Source organism: Alosa sapidissima, chromosome 1, assembly GCF_018492685.1.
Source record: "Alosa sapidissima isolate fAloSap1 chromosome 1, fAloSap1.pri, whole genome shotgun sequence".
Classification (NCBI taxonomy): Eukaryota; Metazoa; Chordata; class Actinopteri; order Clupeiformes; family Clupeidae; genus Alosa; species Alosa sapidissima.
In genome coordinates, this window is record NC_055957.1 from 48,207,932 (window position 1) to 48,230,778 (window position 22,847).

The window sequence follows — 22,847 nt, forward strand, 5'->3', positions numbered from 1 at the left end:
TAGCCTGTTTTGTGTAATGGGACAAATATTACTTGAGCTTTGATGCAAATGTTCTTCAAATGTGTCTTCAAGAAAGTACAAACCCTTAAATGTATTTTTTCCTTCACAAAATACATATTTAATCGCCGGTTTTTAAAAAGACATTTTTTTGGAATTCTCGTGAACACGCCCAAAAACACTGGTCTTCTCGCGAGAAGGATCTAAGATGGCAGTGAGCGTACATTTGCAGCAGCAGCTGCTAGCAAACTAGCTAACTAGCTAATGTTATCGCCGCAGCTGGTAGCTGGCTAGAAGTTCTACATCATTGGAGCAAGTATCCTATTCTCGAATGGATGCCAGTGACGGATGCCTCATGATATAGACAATGTAGCCAACCTCAGCAATGTAGCGGTTTTCTTTTGGAGCAGTAACCTTATTTTACACTTTATTTTACTCTTTCCGACGACGTAATAATTCACAGGCCATTGTGTTTAAAGATTAGAATTATCAACCTGCGACATTATCGGTCGCTCCCTTATTCGGGCTAGCCAGGTCCAAGAAGCTTGCTAACCTAGCAAGCTAAGCACAATTTGCAGAACCTAGCAGTCTCGCATTTTAGCATTCATCAGTGAATTTCGCAAACAGAAAATGACTGGAGAGAAGATTCGTACCCTGCGCAAGGACCACAAGCCAAGCAAAAATGAAAACATTCTGAAATCCTACGAGGAGAATACAAATGCCACAGATATGGTTACATCGTCCACCACCGTCGACACAGAGAAGACAAATATTGCTAATAAGATATTTCATAACCACAATAAACCACTGAAATCTCTGCAGCTATCAGAAAATCATCAATCACAGATAAATGGCAATTCAAATATTGGAACACCTGTCAGTATTATCGTCGACGATAACAGGAACCCCATTATTTTGACTACGGGAGATTTAGAATTCCCGGTACACGAATGTGTGTTCAAGGGGGATGTGCGACGTTTGTCATTCCTTATCCGCACTCAGAACATAACACAGAAAGATGTTCATGGTGAGTACAGAAGGTTACATCTATCTACACACGCATTAAAAATACCTCCTGTAATATTTAAAGAATTATGTTTAATATACATGTGAGTGCGTCATCATGACCCGCAATCCCTCATGAGCATGGATTTGAATGTCTTCTCCAATATTCCAATTTTGTCAACAGGGAACACTCCTCTGCACCTTGCTGTTATGCTGGGGCACAAAGGTGAGCAAAATGCACAGTATTACACGACTATAAGCCAGGAGTAGACGAATATGTTGAAAAGAGCATGTAAAAGCTACCTCATAACTAGCTGTATGACTATATGATTAATGTATTAGTCAATTCCCAATTATAGCATAACGCCCAATCTAATTTAATACTCTCATGGTGTTGGTTTTCACTTTGTAAACTCTTCAGTTGGTTGGATGGTTTTCTCCCCCTCCACCATGGTGGCACAGCCCTTTTGCCATCTGTGTGACTGGGGGTCAGGCAGAATTTTGGCTCACCGTCACTCATTTTTCAACCCATAGCCTCTCAGCTCAGGAAATGACCTAATATGAACCCATCATTTTCATCTCACCCATTCCTCCCCATTGAGGATTTTCAGCGCCACAAAGCTGGCTTCTTTTTTCCTAAAATGTTCTAGATTGATCCTTATTTTTTTATGTACAGTGTTTTGCTGTACTATCCAAAATGGGACGTGGGCATCTCTCAGAGCATGTTATGAGTAGATAAAGATGGTGTAGGCGAGTGCATTATACATCATGTAAACTGTGTGAGGGTACAAAGTGCTACATGGCTTGATCATTTAGATACCCAACCTAAAAAGGATTCTGAGGTGGATACATTTAAATAGCACATGCTTTGTTTTATGGTTAATGAACAGATTTGTTAATCCAGACACTCTTTAAACAGTAAATACTATGTCTTTGTAACGGTAAATGGAAACTAAATAATAATAAAAAACAACAAGGAAGCGTTCCAAGATTAAGGTGTAAATAGTTTTTATCACAGGGTTAAGGAGCGCTTACAGGATTCTTGTGAGGGAGAAGGCTGAATTTAGGCTGAGTAGATTTGGTCAATCCATAAAGTATAATCAGGTATCCTCTTGACTCACAAGGGCAAGACATGATACCAGACAACAGTACATGATGAGCAACTTTCATGTAGAATTTAGCCAAAACCAGCAACAAAACAAGCTCTAAAAACCAAGCACAATTTCAGGAAAGTGCCCGATGTCGTATGTCGTAATATACCTGTGTCTGCATCCTTTCTCAGAGTTTGCAGTGTTTCCCATACATTGAACTAAAGGTTGTACTAAATTGTGCTTAAATCTGGTTAGCATCATAACCACGCTGCTGCTTATTTGTTAAAAACTGTTGCATTCAAGTTAATTCTGCAAACTTACCACCACAAATAGAATTCAATTCTGTGGGCAGCACTGGTTTGACTTCCTGTTGTCCTATCTCCAGAATGTGCCCATCTGCTGCTGGCTCACAATGCCCCTGTGAAGGTGAAGAATGCCCAAGGCTGGAGCCCTCTGGCTGAGGCCATTAGCTATGGAGACAGACAGATGAGTATGTTGTCATAGCAGCCATACATTTTATATGTATATGCATCACATTTACAATTGCATTCTTATTCAAAGTGATTTTTTTTGTAAGTGACTCTACAAAATATACATGTCTCTCAGTATGCCGCCATATGTCTCCCTCGCCTTTGGTAATTAAAATGGAGCCTTGCTATTGGTGATGTGGCTGCACCTTTGTCTGACGTGGGACTTCCTCTGTGGTTTAAAGAGGAATTGATTGCTTCCTTAATAGGAGGATGAATAAAGAGATGTGCTGAGCTGACCAATATGAACTCAAGGTGATGCAGCTATGGAACATTGAGGCCCCCAAAGGAAGAAAAGCCTCTCCACACTGTTTGTATACTTAAGCAAAATAAGCTATTGGCTCAAGGGAACACCACATATCTGTATGTGAAAGCTGCAGGGGACACCCAGAGCTCTAGACTCCCCCATGACATTAGCTGCGTTCCCCATCCAAAGCCGTTACTGGGGCGGTGCATGGACGAGGCGAGGGATTGGCTTTTGGCCCTTTTGGATCATGCCTAGCCAGAAATGGGTCCTGTCTGCCGGCTTAGTCTAGCCCATGAGTGGCGTCGGCGCCTGCGGCTTAGCACTGTCGGCCTGTGTGCACTAGCTAATGATGATCCTATTCCAGACCTGGCCACTAGTTTCCATTAGTATCCCCCCCCCCCCCCCCCCCCCCGTGTTTTCCCGTTGGTGGTCCAGTTGCATCGGACATAAACGGTAATGTGTGTGTGTGTGTGTGTGTGTGTGTCTGTGTGTGTGTGTCCTCTCTTTGCTGTGGATGATGAGTGAATCCACCCGTGCCACTTGCCACACACTCTAATTACATTTGATGCGTCGCTGTTATCCTCAATAGCACAAATGGAAATGATCTGAGGTGATGTCCCTCTACCAGATGTGTTTTTAATAGCACTCTGTGCAGTCTACAGATTTAAGGGTTGTTGTCGGTTGTTGCTTTTATTGACCTGAAAGGACAAAGAGGAATGAGTGCACCGTTTCAGAGCTTCTACTCATTTATATGACTGTGTCCTAGTTTTCTTTTGTCCACATATATCAGAGTGGGTGCCTGACCCAGAACCTTGGCAGGCACAGGAGACCGAGGCGTTTGATTAAACCATCACCTTAAATCTGGGAGACCTTTATTGAGATTTTGCCTCCATGGTTGCCATGCACGTGTAACGTTAATGCATGTTGGTTGGTTGGCATGTTGTCTGTGGATGCCTGTAGCAGTGCTCCTTGATCACAGTTAAGGCTGTATTTTCTGAATGGTTGAATGTGAATCAATGAATTGATTGACACTATGTGCTGTTTAATCCCATGAAAGGGTTTGTGTTTAGCCCAATTAACTTTTTTTTTATTGGTTTGTGCAAAATGTGCTTAAAGCACTTAAGTGGATTGAAATGCAGGGTAGTTTTATAACTGTGCTATCCCTAGTGACATGTTTATGTAAATAACTGCCTCAGTTTGAGCAAACGACCACTTTTGGAGCAGTTACACCATTTTCTGCAGTCAAATATTTGTTCCAAACGATGCCATGGGATCCCTGGAATAATCAGAATGTTTTTGTATGTCATGGGCCTTCTGAGCATTTGGGACTAAATCAACAATAATTCAAGGCCATTGGACTGACTGTGGCTGAATGGGAAAGCATCAGACTCCTCGCCTCTGATGCAGTAGGCTGCGTGAAGCTGCAATGCAGTGTTTCACTCAGTGGTGCTATGACTAACTCTATTCTGTTCGTCGGTTCATAGTGTGCTCATGTAAAACAATAATGTGTGTGTGAGAGTGAGGACTTCTCCCCATCTTGTTTATGGGTATTGTAGGACAGGAAGGACAGTGGACCTTCGGGGGACAGTAATTGGTGGAGGAGGCGGGGATGGGGGGTGGGTTGGCGGGCAGGAGCACTGTGTCCACACAGCGATCAAGGACACACAAGGGCAGCTAAGCTCTGACCAGTGGACCTGCTTAAATCATGAGAAACAGCACTTCAACTGGTCTACTGTCGCCAAGGTCACACACCTCATGATCGGTCAGTGAGTCTCAACATAAGGTGTCCGCAGGGGACTTAAATATATGTGTGTGTGTGTTTGTGTGCGCATCCGTGTGTGCACACTCACGCACAAGCCACACACTGAAAAAAGGGGGATCTGGCATGGTCGCTTTGTATGTGTTTCGAATTCCACAACAGATCATTGCACTCTCAGTTGAACACTTCATGCCCTTGTGTAATGCAAAATGAATTCCGCAATGCACACACACACACACACACACACACACATACATACATATACATACCCACGTGTGCGTGTCACGCTCGGCTTGGCTTGGCAGAGCACACCTCTGATGCTGGGAGGTGTGCAGTCTGTCTCCATGCCTCTCACAGAGAACCAACCAGCCAATCCATCAAGCCAGCTCAGAATAGCACTGCTCAGGTGACCCCAAGACATGCCCCCATCACCCTCACCCTTCCCCTTCAAGTCCCACGGGGCATGGAGACCAAGGTGATATTGACCAAACTTGGCCTCTATATATGCAGCTTATGAGTTCCATAGAAGGACCCGCACCCTGCAGTCTTCATGCATGAAGAAGCCCAGCTGTCCTGGTACATTGGGCCAACATGGCACAGCTGGAAACGGCTGCGTCAGCAGCACACAATGCACCGGGCATGTGTGCAAGCCCATAGCACATAGCAGCACATATGTAGTTGGATGTCCTCTTCTCAGTGAGGGGGGCTGTTTGTGTCTACGTGCCCGAGTGTGAGCTAGCGTGCATTGTGCTGAGCTGTTGCCGAGCAACACATGGCATGCTCTGTGGCCTGGGGTCCAGTGCTGACTCTGGACCCGTTGAAGTGGCCTCTCGGAGCGTGCTCAGCGCGTCGTACACAATAACACTTTTCCCCTCTTGGTATGAAATGCACGTGTTGTATACAGACGTGTTTTGCATATGCGCATGCCACTTGGCTCATTGATATACAAGATCAAATTAAATCGCTGCGGTATTTTGTGTGACACTAGTGCCACTTGTATAGTGATGTTTACATCTGCACCAGATATTCAGATTCAGCTAAAACGCCAACTTTGGATTTTCCAGTTTGTTGACCCATCTAAGCTCAGCAAATATTTGTTTTATTATGTTTGTTTTTGCACATGTTTATGTGTGTCTGACTAGGATATATATGTAGTTTTGTACAGTAACTACCTCCCTCTCTGTGTGTGTGTGTACGTGCTCGCGTGCAGATGGGGGCGGTTTATGTGTCTGACTTCTCTGTGTTTCCGTGTGCATGTGTGTGTGCATGCGTGTAGGTGCAGATGGGGCTGGTTCATGTGTCTATGTTTGTGCGTGCGTGCGTGTGTGTGTGTGTGCACACATCATGCTAAGCAGTTCCTCTCTTGTTTCCAGTCACAGCTCTGTTGCGGAAGCTGAAGCAGCAGTCCAGGGAGAGTGTGGAGGACAAAAGGCCCCGGCTGCTCAAAGCACTGCGAGAGGTAAAGGACACACACTACACTACACTACACTACACTACACTAGACATACACACTACAGTAAACTACACACACTGCACTCAAATGCAGTACATACACTACACTTACACACACTCCATTTCACTAGATACACAAACACACACTACACACTGACAGACAAATAGAATGTCAATCCAAAATGCCTGCCAGGTGATACAACAAGTGCTTTGTGTCTGCCGCCTCTTGATTAGATTCTCATACCTCTATCTCTCTAGCTTGGAGACTTTTACTTAGAGCTTCACTGGGACTTTCAGAGCTGGGGTAAGTGTTTGCAAATCTCACCCCGACACTTGCGTGAAGGAAGTTGTTAATCAAAGCTGTTAGAGGAAGCCTGCGAGGTGAGGGTCAGCTTGAGGCCACCTGTTTCCCCTCCATCCAAATGTTCGAAGAGACTCTTAGAGCAGTGAGGGGGCAAAATGCCCAGAGGTTCACAGGAGGTTGTTGCTCTCTTTAGTTTTCAACAGTTTTCTTAACAGCCCAGTGTCACATCGCACGGTAGTTTGGCTCAGGTCCCATTCCTCGTGCCCGTGGAAATGCCATTAAGAGTTCTTTTAATCACTCGGCTAATTAGCACAGTCTATTCTTGTTTGCCATCAGAGTGAGCTAATTGCTTTGAGGTTATGTTGCATTTGTGGCGCATTGGATTATCTGGACTGCTAATGGTCTGTGTAGACTATTTTCCCAGGTAGCCTGAATTGTTGCTGTCTGGACTGTGTTGTTCACTATTCAAGCAGCTGCTGCTATTGTTGTGGTGACTTGTATTATTTAACCCCGTCAGTGCCTCTCCTGTCACGGATTTTGCCATCTGACGCCTGCAAGATTTACAAGCAAGGGATCAATATCAGGTGGAGGTTTTTTTCATCCCTTTACAGATTCATATACAATATGTATTAACTTGTGTAAATAACATCAAAAAATGCTTGAAGGCATACAGAAATACTCATGTTGTCTGTCTCTGTCTTTCAGACTGGACACCACCCTGATTGACTTCAGTGACATGAAGTGCCAGCGTGGTGACCTCAGCTTCATCTTTAACGGGGACGCTCCTCCTGCCGAGGCCTTTGTCGTCCTTGACAACGAGCAGAAAGTGTACCAGCGCATTCACCATGAGGTGAGTGATCACCTGCTCTCTCTTCAGAACTCTTCCCATCCACCCAAATGAGACACTTCCTGCCAGTTGGGTTTGGTTTTATGATCTCCCCCACACATATGGCCACAGATGCAACCTGTATGTTCTTGTAAGTACGTACATTTTATTTATATAGTGTATTAAAACCAAAGAGCTGTACAATAGAAGACACACAATTCATGCATTACAATGATGTTACAACATGGTGTCCTCAAATCACAGTTCCAGAAGCCAACAGGTTTCGAATACTTTAAAAATCAGTCACAGATAAAGCATCTCGGAGGTCACTTGGCGCACCATTCCAATGTCTTGGCACAACAGTAGCAGTGACGTGGTCCCCTTATTGTGCAAGTCAAATGTGATTGAGGCATAGACATTTCTGATCTGGAGAAAGTATAAGAGTGTGGCATACCTAGCCTGTATGCAGCTTTAAAAACAATCAGGGTCACTTTATGCTGGATTCTGAAATGCACTGGAAGCCATTGCAAGGCTGCTGGCACTGTAGTCTGATGGTTGTTGTCATGCTGGACTGCGTTGTGGTTACAGGAGTCTGAGATGGAGACGGAGGAGGAGGTGGACATTCTGATGAGCAGTGACATTTACTCAGCCACCCTCTCCACCAAGTCCATCAGCTTCTCTCGCAGTCAGAGTGGCTGGCTCTTCAGGGAGGACAAGACGGTGAGAACCCCTCTCAATTGCGCTCGCAGTTACATACATTTACATTTATTTATTTGGCTGAAGCATTTATCCAGAGTGAGGTTCACCACAGACAGACACACACACACACATGCACACACAGTAACACACCTATTTGACCTGAAGCTGTGTAGAGTGCAGTATTTCATCAGCATTTTATCTTTTCAGTGCGTGATTCATGCACATATTTCATCAGTGTTTGGGCGCCCTGAAAGTTCAGGTCACGGCCCTGGTTACTCTAAAGTTCTGCTGAAGAACTCTGCTAGAATATCTGAAAAATAAATCGATACATTCCAGCACTCTGCCCTATGTGGTGCTTCTGTGTCCATTATTGAACCATTTCACCTCTGGCCTTAGCACACTTTCTCAGTCCAGACTTTCAGCATCTCACCCATGTTGATTGTATGTGGTGCTCTCTCTCTCTCTCTCTCTCTCTCTCTCTCAGGAGAGGGTGGGGAACTTCCTGGCGGACTTCTATGCAGTGAACGGCCTTATGCTTGAATCGCGCAAGCGCCGCGAGCACCTGAGCGAGGAGGACATTCTCAGGAACAAGGCCATCATGGAGAGCCTCAGCAAGGGCGGAAGCCTCGCCGAGCAGAACTTCGAGGTGAGTGCGTGCACGCCGGGCCGGGTGAGCAGGAAGGGGATTAGGACGGGAAAGGATTTAAATTTGTTTTGTTTTTTTAAACCTTTTTTTAAAGCCATTTTTTTTTACATTTTCTTATTATTCCCACCATCGCCCTCTCCGATTTTGTTATCTTTGACGTTAAGAGGCTTCGCTAAACTAAGAGGGGTACAATGTTCTTTTCTCAGACTGCTGCCGATGCCAGTTTCAGTCTCTCCTTTGGCAGCCTCTTAGCCGCATGGAACACGGCATGTTTTAAACAGGATTGTCTCAGGTTTTGTCTGTGTGTGTGTGAGTGATGAATGGATGCTAACGTGGCGTTTCTCCTGCTGCTTGTCCACTGCAGCCTGTCCGAAGGCAGTCTCTCAGCGCGCCCGAGGCAAACACCATCTCCTGGGAGGAGTACATCAGTGCTGAGCAGGGAAAGTAAGCACCGCTACCGCAGCCACACAAGCGCCCAGCTTACCTCAGTCTCCCGCTCACACACTTCATCATTAATGCATCAGCACAGGGGCAACGGTTCTGTCCGAAGCTGTGTGAGGCCGAGCACCGCACAGCCAATTCACACATCGCTGTGCTCATCAGCACTGGTTCTGCCTTGAGATCTGAACTGCATGACATTAGCTTTGATAGCATTATTCAGAAGCTGCACAGTTTCTGCAAAAAAGAAAAAGAAAGTAGGCAGAAGCATCATGCTGGCACCTGTGGGACTAACATGGTGATTGTGTGTGTTTTTCCTCTTATCCAGGCCCCCCCATCTTGGCCGTGACTTGGTGTGCAAGGAGAGCAAGAAGAATTTCAAGGCCACGGTAGCCATGAGCCAGGATTTTCCTCTGGGCATTGAGTCGTATGTATCCTCCCTTCCTTTTGTTCCAAGTCTCCTCTTGAGATTCAGAGTTCAGCACGCTGCTGTTGAAGCGTACATTTGAACATTGTCTTGTTGTTTCTCATTCTTGTCTGTCCTGCAGATTACTGAATGTTTTGGAGGTCGTCGCTCCCTTTAAGCACTTCAACAAGCTACGAGAGTTTGTTCAGATGAAGCTTCCTCCAGGGTTTCCTGTCAAGCTGGGTAGGACTGTTAAACATATCAAATGCTGTTTTGGCACTTTCGCTTGTCGACTCTGTGTTCATGTGGAAGTGTAAGTCACTGACTGAATTATTGACAGATGTAATGAGCCGTTTGTTAAAATGCATGACTGTTTCTGATTTATTTTTTATTCTGGGCTACAGACATCCCGGTTTTTCCTACCATCACGGCTACTGTGACGTTCCAAGAGTTCCGCTACCGTGAGTTTGAGGAGTCCCTCTTCACCATCCCAACCAGCTATAAAGAGGACCCAAGCCGCTTTCCTGACCTCTAAAGCAAGGTCATGCGATAAAGGGAGATGCCACATAGTTTATTGTTTCCTCCTCCAGCCCCCACTTTTCACTCCTAAAACCAACCAACACACATAAAGACCTCTCCATATAACCGCTGGTGATTTTAAGAAGGTGAAACTGACTGCGTATCCCCTTGTGGGATATTGTCTGACATTCATGTTAAGATGGCTTTTTAGTATTTAAGTTATAAAGAAGCCATTCTTATTTTCAGGAGATTTACCTCTCAAGTCCTTACCACATAAGTCTTCACCGTTAGCAGTGTTGATCAGTGTGGATCGTGTTCCTTGGATGAAATCACACACCACATCCTTCCTCTTTGGGGAGTGCACTGAATTTGTAACCCTGTTAAATGTGGAGGAAGAAAGAGACCCTTTGTAGAAATTCTTAAAACATTCTATGTGATGTACCTTCCATTTTAAATTGAATCTGCCTTTGATTTCAAGTGATGTAACACTGTACCTACTGAATCTGATGCCTGTGCTGTGAGGGATGTCTTAGCCGAGCTAACTAAAAACCGTAGAGGGCATTTTGACAGGCACACGTTTAGAACCCTTTCACCTGTCCCCGTCTGGCTGTGCACTCCAGTGCTTGCCTTTGGTTTGCCAGTGTAACTGTCCGTCTGTCTGTCCTCATAGTGCGTTCTGTGAGTTGCGTTTGTGTGAGATAACAGGTTATACTCCGTGTGAATGTAGTCTGTACTGACCCCCCCTGCACCTGGTGTGCTTGATGCATGGTGTGCGTAAAACACTGTAAGTAGCCCCCCCCACCACCAACACGCCTCCAGTAAAGCTACAGAGCTGCGGCGACAAGTGACTTAAAACACACTGCGGCTTCAGAGCGAGTCTCCCAGGCAGAAGCATTGCGACGTGCAGCTCTGAAATGCAAACGCTCCAGCGCGAAAGGCAACCATTTCACGCCACCGTTGCCACCGCCCGACCACTCCAGCCTCTCATTCCCACTTAGTCGCAGCAGCGTACCAAATGAAGCCCTATGTAGCAGTCCAGCACTTTGCCGCAGTCATTTAACCTCCCATCTGACTAAGGAGTGCAGTACTCCTTAAATAACGCACCAGCACTACAGCTCACGATCCACTAGAAAACTGATTTATTTTTCCTCCAGTTTTTATCATTTGTTTTGTATTTTACATTCTGTAAGTATACTGTGGTTTTACTGTGTTGCCCGTTTGTGGGTCCTTGAGTCCATACATTTCTATAACACTATAACATTCAGTGGAGAGCCTTACTAGAGCTTGGGAAGTCACCTCCGCAAAGTGTAACACCAATAAGATCAATCACCAATCACTGTGTAATTAGTCACCAATCAATGGTGACTTAACTACACAGTGAGGTTTTGTGCTAAGGATTTAATGTACAATTGTGGTATAGCTCTATTGTAAAGCTGTTAAATCCATGGTTTAGTTTGTTTCATTTACAGACAGTAGTTCATCCCAATTTTGTACTGTAAAGCAGAGAGCTTGAAGCATGTTATTTTTTCCTCTGAAGTCAGAGGAATCTTGATGTATACTCTATGGAAACATCACATTAGAAACTTCAAACTGTACAGTTAACACATATGCTATAATATTTTCATAAGAATCCAAGCAGTAATAAAACATACATATCAAAAGCAAATACTTGGTTTGTCTTATGCTTTCGTTCTAGTACATAAGAGTATCTACCAACAGAAAGGTTTTGCAGTTTTGCCATGGAAGTAACTTTGCTCACACTCTGATAAAATATTTACAACAAATGCATTTTTCAACCATCTGTTTATTTATAGTATAAAAAGAGGCAACAATAAAACACATCACAAACCCAAATAAACGTTCAGCAATCATCTCTACTGAATATTGGCTACTAGGATCTTAAGCATCATAGGACTATACTGTACATTAGCCATCGAGTCTCAGAGGGGAAACGACACGTTGCCATTAACAAGAATGACGGCACACTTTGAATATATACTTCTGTAAGATCACCAGAGGTGAAAAAAAATGCTGCTGACAAGAAATGATGTGAGGGAAATGATTTCTGATTATGAATGCCCCTTCATGAGGGACAGGGTTATACACAATGTATCAAGCTTACATGACTTCAAATAATTCAAAGCGTAATGATCAAGTTAAGGTCAACGCATTAAAAAAAAAATTGTGACATGGGTCTCACTGCTACCAACATCACAGACCCAGGTCCACTAAAAATTACAACCATTCAATTTTTAACTGCCCTGCTCGTTTGCAAACAAAACAAAATGGAAAAAATGACATTACTTTCCATCTACAGACCAATCCACCACAACATTACTAATGGATTGACTTTATGTCTGTCAGGAGGAAAACAGCTATACACATGAACTAAAATGGTCAAAAAAAAATGGTTAAAAGGTTTTTTTTTCTGAGTGATATGCCATGTTAAGTCATCGCATCTTGGGTGTGTAACCTGCCACTCAGAACTGATTAGGGGGGGGGGGGGTTTCGAGATAACAGTAACATTGGTTCTTCTGGCTCAGTCGCTGACTTCCATGTCCTCCTCCTCATGGTGGTCGTCGCCGTTGAGCTTGGCTTCCTTGGCTACCCCCACGCCGTTGCCCTTGGCGTGGACAGGAGAGGCGCCGGAGTCGTCCGATTCCTTCTTGTCCTCTCGCTCCTTCTCGCTGTCGTAACCCTGCTCCTCCTCATCGTAGTCACGCGTGACCTGAGGGCCAGACGACTCCAGTTGAAGAAATAAAGCCAAGAGATCGAACTCGACAACAAACTAATTCTACACACATCAACTCCTTATGAGGGACTTAAAAACTGTTTTGGAAAACTGGAACAGAGTCCAATTTTAAAATTTACTTTTACACAGGACCATTTTTAACGCAAGTGTATTTTCACTGTAGTGGTCTGGGCATAGTCTTCCTATGTTAGTGAAAACGCATCTTTTTCAAACCAGGCTACTTTTGGCAACAACAACCTTTGCTGCACCTACTAGTAGAGTCAGGTCAGGCTGTGAAATACATTCACTGATAAAGCACCTTGACGTCTCCTTTCTCGCTGTCGGACTTCCTGTCTCGGTCCCGGTCCTTGTCTTTGGACTTCTTCTTCTTGCTAGTGGATCGCTCCCTGTTGTCTCGGTTGCGGTCCTTCTCGACCTTTCTGTCTCGGTCGCGCCCTCGGTCCTTTTCACGCTCTCGCTCCTTCTTCTTCTCCTTCTTGTGTCTATGGAAACGAAGCAGTGTGGTCGGCGTTAAAAGCAAAAGCATGTCAGAGTCCTGAATGACACCAGCGTTCAGTGCACTAAAACACAATATCAAGTCATGATGTCTGAACGCCACATGCATAATTACGACCGAATTAACTGTTATGCCCACAGTGGTAATGAAATATTTACAACTACTGACTGTCAGTTATGTGAGAGACACAAGCCTCTTTAAAAACTGTAATAAAGAAGTGTGCAGAAGAAGAATTAGGTGATTGACAGTCTCGCCAATGAGTAACATTCAGATTGGAAAACCTGTATTAGAAGCCTGTAAACCCAACGTAATGTTCCAGTGTCTTGTGTGTGTGATCCGACACTAACCTTCTGGGCGAAGGAGACCTTGACACAATCCTCTTGGGACTTCGGCTAGCGCTGCGGCTTCTCCTCCTTCTCCTGTAGGATGACACAGCAGAGTACAAACAAACGGATCAGCGCTCATAAGGGGTGCTTATCGACCAACAGAGAACTGGTTATTGAACTGCGTTCTGTTCAGAATTGTTTGAACCTTGGTGCTGTCTTGTGAACCAGCCCTCATTTCCACCAGGTTGTGAATGGAATCAAGGGTGAGTCATCAACAGAGGGTATTACATGAATAATTTAACAGTAGAGAGTGTGTGTGTGTGTGTGTGTGTGTGTGTGTGTGCGCGCTCACCGGCTGGTGCTGCGTGACCTCCTGGCAGTGCTGTAGCTCTTGGGGGGTGTTTTGGAGCGCTTCTTGTCTCGGTCATCCTTCCTCTTGTCCCTGGATTCAAAACAACACATCAGAATGCACAGGGAAATGACAACAACAAGAAACCTGTGGCCAGATGGGAACGAATCAAATGGAAATGGAAAAAAAAAAACCCCAAAAGAACAAAGAGAAGAGACAGAAGGGGGGGGTGGCGAACCTGGGCTTGCTCAGTGATCGTCTGCCACGCTCTCTAGAGTGAGACTTCCTCCTGCGGGGACTCTTGGATCGTCGTCTGCTCCTGGATCGCGAGCGCCGCCTAGACCTGCTCCTGGAGCGCCTGACACACACACACACACACGGGGAATTAAGTCAATGACCTGTCACAATCAATAAAAAGACCCAGACATTTTAGTCCTGGCCACATGGGGCCTCTGAGGCCACTCTGTACCTGTGTCTGGACCGGGAGCGGGACCTCCTCCGCCTGGACCTGGACCGCGAGCGCGAGTGCTTGCTCCGCTTGCTCTCCTTCTTATCTACAAACACAAACTCTTTGTCAGGAGAACACAGACACAACTCTCATTTGAAGACAAGACTGCAATAACGAGATGTTTGAAATGTGGGTTACAAATTATACGACATCTGCACTTACTGCCAGGTTCGATGGCAGCGGAGATCAGCGACTGGGCCTCTCGCACCCGTTTCATAGCCTCCTCAATCTCTTTGCTGGCCGCGTCTGCCTTCATTGCTGCAGGGTTCAGACCCATGCCAGCCGCCATGGGATTCATTCTGCACAGAAACCAGCAAAGACCTTAGCGAACAAATGAACTTCACCTGACATGACCAGGGCTTGAAATTACTGGTGTCCCGTTGTCCCAGGGACCAAACAAATTGCTCCCGGTAAACCATAGAAAGTCTGGGACAACTCCAGAAGAGTAGAAATAATGTCAAAGCAAATTTCAAAATGGATATTTTTTTTCCCCCTAAACTATTCACAGATGGGAATCTAATGTTTCTTTCTTGTCTGAATAAAATAATACAAAAACAGGTTTTGAAGCAGGCTGGGAAATTGCATTTGATTTCATGACATTGTGAACATTTTTGACTGATGGTGTAAGGTTACGTTGGTGTTCTAAAAAAACGAGATGACCGGCTAGTCCTGTGCCTGACTAAAAAACTGTCACTTACAGACGAAACGGCAACAAAGCCATGACCTAAACACTGCAAAACAATAGTCTTGCAAGATAACTATGAAAACAGTTTTCAAAGTTAGCATTTTACATTTCCCTGTGGCAATTCTAAGATAGGCTTATAATCCTGAGAAAACCAACGAATATCTGAGAGTATCTGACAGAGTCACGGTAATTTCCGAGGGTACTGGTAATTTTTCACTGAGATTTGCGGGATATGACATCAAAACAAACTGACATTAAAATTAAAGACAAATGAAAATAGATTATTGACGCAACGGATAATGAGAAAGTCTAGCGCAACCTCAAAATGACGTACAATGAGTCTATATCGCAACCTCTGGAAATGAGTGTGGTGTAGGCAGGACAGCAGGTGGGAGATTAATATTCATAAAATGGTGTTTAATACACTAAGTGTTCAGAACTTACGTGGTGGACCAGTCAATGAAGTGATGCGAGTTACTGAAACAAGATTATTATGCCATGTTTATTACGTAAAATGGAAAAAAACAAGAACTTGAATTTGGGACACTGGTGGTTAAGTCCGAGACAATATAAAGTAGAATTCGGGACAGCTGCGGACACTGAGATTAATTTCGAGCCCTGACTTCCTGACATGACTGACGTCCTATATCCTATTACTTCCCTACTTTCCTATTTCTATAGGAGTGAAAAAGAGACACAAATTACTACAGTACTAATCAAGAGGCAAGAGAATACGCTCAGCATTGGTACGTCTTAATAGAAATCTACTGTCACCAGCTAACTAATCTTGTTAAAGTTACTTGAAAATAGTCACTGTGTACCAGGTTCTTGGTAACTTACTTTGGATCGACAGAAGTCATGATCTTCAGCAGCTGTTCAGCAGTGAGAGACTGAAAATTAAAATGCACAAATTACTTTTTGAAATGATATTATTATTATTATTATTATTATTATTATAACAATAACAACAACATCTCTTAACCATTTACAATCTAAAATTTGTCATAGCACTCCATACTGCACTTCACATGCACATCCACTGTCTGGTCAGTTTATGTAATCTGTATATTGCTTGTTTATTGTGTTCCATCTACGTGTATATGCATGTGAGTAATGTCTATTTATTGTCACTGTCCATTTACGGTGTTGCCAGAGTGACACCAACCAAAACCAAATCTGTTGTATGTGTGAACATTGGCAAATAAAATTAAATTCTGATTCAGTGTAAGTGGTAGCTGGGACCAGGGGGTTGTGTCACACCCAAGTTGAGTGTGTTCCAGTTTTGAAATGTCGAACTCTGGGTGGGTATCATAACTGGGAAACTCCATTTGAAGAATACAATTGGAACACACAATCAACACGGTATCCAAAAAAAAAAGAAGAAAAAAAAAAAGAAAACCTCACCTGAGGATTCATGTTTGCTCCGGGCAGTCCAAAGGCTCCCAGAGATGGGTCCATGCTGGGTGCTCCCAGGCCACCCAAAGGATTTCCCATCTATGAACAAACAGGAGCAATTGTTCGATCAATATTTTGAAGCCGACTGCTGGGTGGCATGACAATGAAATGAACTCCAGCCACCCTTGCCATTTATCTTAGAGATTTCACCCAGTGATAACAGAGATTAATATACAACCGCTGCGGGACAGAGGTTGTGTTGGACTGTGTGCTCACCGTCACCGATGCCAGGGGGTTGGGGGTGGGCAGCAGACCACCTCCTGGAAGAATCCCAGCCACTGCATTTGCTGGCGCCAGCAGAGACAAAGCTTTTGCCTCATCAGGAATAACCCCTACATAAAGAAGACACAGCATTAGACTCAAGCAAAAGGTAGACATCCAAAGACACATAAAAGAGAGAGAGAGAAAAAAAAGACATACAAAGAAAATAAAGGCAAAAGAAAAGTACAAAAAGAAGACATCTTACTCAGGTCAGTACCTCAGATCAACAGCTAGCCACAAGTTTCATAACAAGCTCTTGTACTTTTCTTTCAGTACAGGTTCCTTCAGTGCTATGTGGCTTTGACTGGACCCTCTTTTTTCTATCAATGTTAAATAACTTAAGATGGGGAAAATAAAAAAATAAAAAAATGTCACAAATACACACTACTGCAGTTGAGACTGCCAAGATGTGATCACCTGAACTCGTTTTTTAAGTCATGAACCAAACGTTAGCGAGCACAGTCGGTTCTCCACAGGGGATGTGCTCTCAACTTTCATATAGGTGTTTTATGAACAAGCGACTCACGTTGGCTGCTTCGCTAAAAGAGCACACAGAAGAAAAATCGAGATACACAAAACAAAAAGAGTTTAAGAGATTTCGGAGATCAACATTAACATGGTACATCATGTCTTGGTGAGACTTACCAGCAACACAATGATTCTTATGCATCATGTGAATTAAGATGTAATTGACATTTAGGATTCATAATTCTAGTTTTGGGCTTTTGCTGGAAACCATCCTTACCTGACAGTATGGGATCATTCAAAATAGCCCAGCCCTTTACACAAACCTAAGACATATTCACTCACATATTCTACCTACGGGGCTCCGGATCTGGGCCTAAAGTGGAGAGCTCAGAAAACTGGAAGCTCTCTGGTTTCACAGCCAACAAAAGCCCGTCAACGTTACCACTGAGCTAAACAATAGCCTTTGCTTCTGGGAAGAGGGGGATGGGAAGAGAAAACGAATCCTGAACATAAAAATATTCTTAACGGGATCGATGCAAAATGATACATGTGTGTATGCACGTGTGTATGTGTGCTGTGGGTTTGTGTGTGTGTGTGTGTGCATGACTTCAAAATAAACCGAGTGCACAGGGACAGAGTATACAGAGAAACACATAGAACAGGCAACATGAGAGAGAAGACTGTGCTGCAGGAGACAAAACTGTTGGGTGGCATTTTCTGCAGGGGTCTGGTAAACAGGGCTGGCAGAGCCAGGAAAAAGAACTGTAAAACACAACAACAAAAACAGAAAGACCACTGTTAAAGAGAGGGCACTACACCAGTCACGCATTACATGTGGAGTGGCTCATTCACATCCTCATTTACCTTTCTGATATCACTGACAATACAACTGTGCAAAAGCATCATCTGACTGTCCAATCACAAAGTGAGCCTGTGCTACAGATTGTAAAACTTGAGACCACTTTTCAAATTGAGATGATAAGAGCAAACTATTTGTTTTTAAAAATCAGAATGTTTTGGGATGAGAGACGAAGAGAATACAAGACCACAATTTGGGAATTGTATTGTCACCTGCACAGTTGTACAGTGTGACCATTAAAGGATGCAGTGCTTCTGACAATAAATTCCAATTCATGTGACTATTCACAACTAAGACACCGGATAAAAGCACTGCAATTTTGGAATCACAAACTTAATAAAGCAGTAGAATCGATTGACTGCATATATCGTTTCTATGACGTTAAACTGAAGTGAAATTATTGCTGTTGTTCATCTAAAATGCATGATGCATCTGAAGAAGAGAATTAGAGAAAGAACACAGAGAGAGAACAGATTTAAAAAATGGAGAGAAAGGGGGGGGGGGGCTTGAAATGCTTGCTGGCCTTTTGTAACTGTCTACAATCCCCCTGTTGGCAGGCAGAAGACCACTTTCAGCCATCAAGGAGCGGGCTCTGCTTTTGCCTTCTCCACTACAAAAATCACACACACACAAATAACAGAGAGAAGTTTAATAGACGAGAAGTCTGTTGTGGGAGGAGAGAGAAAATAAATTATTTCAAAGACATGGTTATGCTTTTAGCACAAATACTTCATCTGTCTTCTGGGAAGCCTCTGGCCCCGCGTTGCTCTGTCCAGGGACCCTATAACAGACCTTTGATAGACTTGAGTTATGCTGAGACAGACGACGATCAGTGACAAAGTCACTGACCCCATCTACTAGGTGTGTCAGTGCCATGTTAACGTGCAGTCCATGCAACTGATCCTATGCAGAGGTTAATGGGACGCAATTTGCTTGGGTCACTTAATTCTTGCTTATTTAGCTTATGTTCTTATAGTGTGCCAAAGGCCTTTAATAAGAACCCAGCTAGATGACTTTTTACAAATCTGAACCTGTATTCTGATAGGAAGTAGACAGACAGAACCTGTATTGGGAGAGTGACGCACCCCCAACAAACCCCAAAGACAAGGGAGAAATGAAAAAAAAAAAAATGCCAGCTAAGTCTACAAATTAAGATGACAGATTGTTCCCAGACTCAGAGTTTTAGGATGGCCTCACTCTCCCAACAGTATGGGGTCACATAAGAATGGTTCACAACAGACACGCAAAAGTATGTAGCACACCAACCTTCAGCAAATGGAACAACTATCAGTGCGCGGTCCACAAAGACTGTGTTGGTCAGATGTTGAGACACTCCCACGGACTCTGCCTCACGGAACTTCACAAAGCATACCCGCGATGTTACTGGTAGCGGAGATTCGCTGGGGGGGACATCACATCACAACATCACATAAGAGAAACATCACTGAAACAAACACTTCCATGAAAACACATGGAATGCATACACAAACTCAATATGGAATTACAAAAAACAAGCCATTTTCTGACCTCAGTAACAACGCCAAATTCAACTGACCTAACGTTAACAATACGCCATAACTATCACTGTAGAGATGGTTATGTGTGTGAGATTGTTCTCTAGACACCTTAATAACGCTACACCAAATTCATTCTCTGCTGATCCTAAATCCATCCTAAATTGGACTAAATCAATAAGAGTGGTGTAGTAAGGGGCGCCAGAACCTACTAAACTACATTAGCTAACGCAGCTAGGTGCTAGCTTGAGGGAAACGGCACGCTCTGCTAATGTTACCTAGTGCTGATGACTGGGTGGCGAGCTAACGTTGTGTATCTACGGTTAGCTGGACACAATAAAGTAACCCAGATTACTTGCAGCGCAGATGCATCCATGTTGACCTTCGGCTCAAATCTTTTGGTAATTTCTCTGATCTGCAATGCCGCATAACTTTTCCTCTAGTTTACCGTCAAAGCCAAGGAAACGTCCTAAACCCATGGAAACCTTGTGGATCTTGTTAGCTAGCATTCAGTTAACATGAGCTAACGTTAGCGACCATGTATCGTTAGCTAACGCAAGCTGTTCAAACAGATGGGCAGATGTATTTTACAGGCGAGGAATCGGATCAAGTTGTGTTCACTACCAAATTATGCAGCAATGTGACTCCACAAGGCCATAGCGTACAGTGTAACGTTGCAGGCTTTCTATTTTAACATTAGCTAGTTTCACTTACTCTGGCGGAAACAATTTCAGCTCCTCGATGGTTCCAAGGAATCCGAAAAGCGTTCGCATCTGCTCCGATGTTGTACTTGGTGACACGTTGGTCACTTGAACTACGTTTGTACTGCAATTCATAATGGACAATGTCTAACAAAAACAACAAATGAAATATATAGTCGTTAAACTGTAGCCTTAGTATCGATGTTTCCGATTTAATGCCAATACTTTGTCAGGTCAACACAAATTTCCTTTCCGCTTCGCCGCCATGACACAACCACAATAGTTGTCTCTTTCTTGCCTGCGCACATGCGCAATACTCCTATGCAGAGATCCCGCGAGGCAGCAAGTTGATGTCCGCCGGACATGCTGCAAATGAGAAGCCTAAAGAAATATCGGCCTGGCATACTTGTAAGGCCTATCGAATAATCACAACAGATACACTAAATTGAATGGTTACAACTACATGGACTCCAATATGGATTTATAGGAATTGGTTTCTGAGTGTAGATTATTTCTTGTTGTGTGGCTGGGCTTTCTCTTAGATTATTTACCTATACAAATTGCCATGAAGATCAAAATGGTCTGTTCTTTTAATAGTCAGGATTTGAAAATAATTAAAATATTTTTAATGGTAGGCTAAGTCTATCAACAAGTGTTTCTGAACTCCCTCATAAAAAAAGAACTAGGCCTGGAATGCAGTATTTTGGAACATACTATAAGTTTTCTTGTCACAATGTGGCATGTGAAAACACTGTGCTGACTCATCAGTTTGCAGTTAAGGTCTTATCTATGTTGTTAAATTAACACACAGATTTAACTAGTTATTAAATTAGCATTGGATAGATTGAACACCTTATTTATTTATTTGTTTATTTATATAATGCCTGACGCTTTTATCCAAATTGACAAACTTACATTTGTCAGTTAATAGTCCTTGGGCCAAAGACCCAAAATATAGCATACCGGTACAATCTGGGTGGGCAAATTCTAGTTGTGATTTTTTATACCTACACATCCCTAGTTTATGTTTTGATATGATAGACCTCTGAGATAGGTACAGTAGCTTTTTAGTGGTTATCACCTAATGAAGTTCCATGTGCGGAATTTTGGCCAAAGTCATCCTTCTTAGTTTAGCCCTGAAATCACATCCAACAATGGTATGGGTAAGTATGGGTAAAACATACATTTCCAGAATCCTTGGAGTCCAGAGAGTATTTAAGTTTCTGTCTTTTGTATCTGTAATATTCTTTGATGCCACAGGGCATAAAGAAAGTGTATAGGAGTGCACCATCACCATGACACTCATTCACACAGAGCACCTTACCTTACCTTATGCACTGAGAACCACAGGCTCAGTCCCTGCTTCAGTCATTGCAAGCACACCTGATTGTTTATTCACCCACTATGTGGATACTGTTTTTTAGAATTGATTTTGATTAAGTTTTATTTAGAATTTGTATTTTGTATAAATTTGTATATTCTTTATCTTCTATAGTCCTTTTTGCTTTGTTGTTTTTTATATTATATACTTTTAAAGTATTATATACTTTTTTGCTGTTATTGCATGTGTGTGTGTGTGTGTGTGTGTGTGTGTGTGTGTGTGTGTGTGTTGTTTGTATGCTACTGTGACCTTGAATTTCTCCTAGGGATCAATAAAGTATATCTATCCATCTATCTATCTATCTATCTATAGTTTAGGTGGAAATTGTGGAAAATGTTGTGTTTTTGTTGGTTCAAAGAGCTCCTGTGACCTATGTGTTTGTCAGAGGGCTTCACCTTTTGTGCTTAAATGAAAGTTTAGGATGTACTCTACCAAACACAATATTATACAACATTGACAAGTGTCTTCACCATGGTTTCAACCAGGATATGCACCCGGCGTCTAAAATGCGATTTATATTAGAGGGTGGTGGAAAATTGACTTTTTGTCACATCCATAATGCCAGTGAAATACCTTTTTTGTATGATATGAATGATAACTTTCATTTTTTTGTGATTTTTTTCTCATTTACATTCTTCAGCCAAAAATAGCAAATGCTCAAATTTCATGTAATCATTCACATCATACCATACTATCACATTTTATTGGCGTTATGGATGTTACAAAAAATGCAATTTTCCATGGAATTGCCCTTCATTAGGTGATAACCACTAAAAAGCTACCAATCTCAGAGGTCTATCATATCAAAACATAAACTAGGGATGTGTAGGTATAAAAAAAATCACAACTAGAATTTGCCCACCCAGATGGTACCGGTATCTGGTCTGGCCCATGGACTATAAGGGCCAGTCTCCCCAGAGCAACTTTGGGTGCCTTGCTCAAGTGGCAGCCGGGAATCAAACTCAGAATGTTTTTTTCTGGCTACTGCATGCTAGCCACCACTTGCACCACTTCGCACTTTGCCCATCATTCAAATTAGAGCCCAATGCATTTAAAATGTTAAAATATACACACGCATGGGGCTCAAAAGGTCAGTAACAATTATAGCATAGGCTACAATTATATTGTTTTGGCTGAGATGTAATCTCAACAGTAAACAAGAACATAAAATATCCA

The 22,847-nt window shown here is 43.2% G+C and overlaps 2 protein-coding genes across 8 annotated transcripts; one reads left to right on the forward strand and one right to left on the reverse strand.

The window, feature by feature from the left end:
- Window positions 1-213: 213 nt before the first annotated feature.
- LOC121713696 (ankyrin repeat domain-containing protein 13C-like) lies at window positions 214-11,582 on the forward strand. The gene is made up of 13 exons (XM_042098536.1): window positions 214-1,024; window positions 1,187-1,228; window positions 2,479-2,583; window positions 6,000-6,085; window positions 6,337-6,382; window positions 6,900-6,966; window positions 7,088-7,232; window positions 7,797-7,928; window positions 8,392-8,553; window positions 8,918-8,997; window positions 9,320-9,418; window positions 9,540-9,640; window positions 9,802-11,582. The coding sequence occupies exons 1-13, from the start codon at window positions 628-630 to the stop codon at window positions 9,930-9,932; spliced, it is 1,593 nt and encodes a 530-aa protein (XP_041954470.1). The 5' UTR covers window positions 214-627; the 3' UTR covers window positions 9,933-11,582.
- A 120-nt stretch (window positions 11,583-11,702) lies between these two features.
- Window positions 11,703-20,611, reverse strand: LOC121713707 (serine/arginine-rich splicing factor 11-like). 7 transcript variants are annotated; one of them, XM_042098558.1, is made up of 13 exons: window positions 20,304-20,610; window positions 19,342-19,475; window positions 16,704-16,819; window positions 16,437-16,526; window positions 15,873-15,922; window positions 15,477-15,509; window positions 14,510-14,646; window positions 14,309-14,393; window positions 14,078-14,197; window positions 13,843-13,932; window positions 13,512-13,583; window positions 12,967-13,150; window positions 11,703-12,644 (listed from the first exon to the last, which is right to left on the reverse strand). In XM_042098558.1, the coding sequence occupies exons 1-13, from the start codon at window positions 20,423-20,425 to the stop codon at window positions 12,456-12,458; spliced, it is 1,422 nt and encodes a 473-aa protein (XP_041954492.1). In that variant the 5' UTR covers window positions 20,426-20,610; the 3' UTR covers window positions 11,703-12,455. The 7 variants fall into 7 exon arrangements, with proteins under 7 accessions (XP_041954492.1, XP_041954545.1, XP_041954501.1 ...); XM_042098611.1 differs by lacking the exon at window positions 20,304-20,610 and adding an exon at window positions 17,166-17,287 and having other exon boundaries at window positions 19,342-19,479; XM_042098567.1 differs by lacking the exon at window positions 15,477-15,509 and having other exon boundaries at window positions 20,304-20,611.
- Between the last annotated feature and the right edge of the window lie 2,236 nt (window positions 20,612-22,847).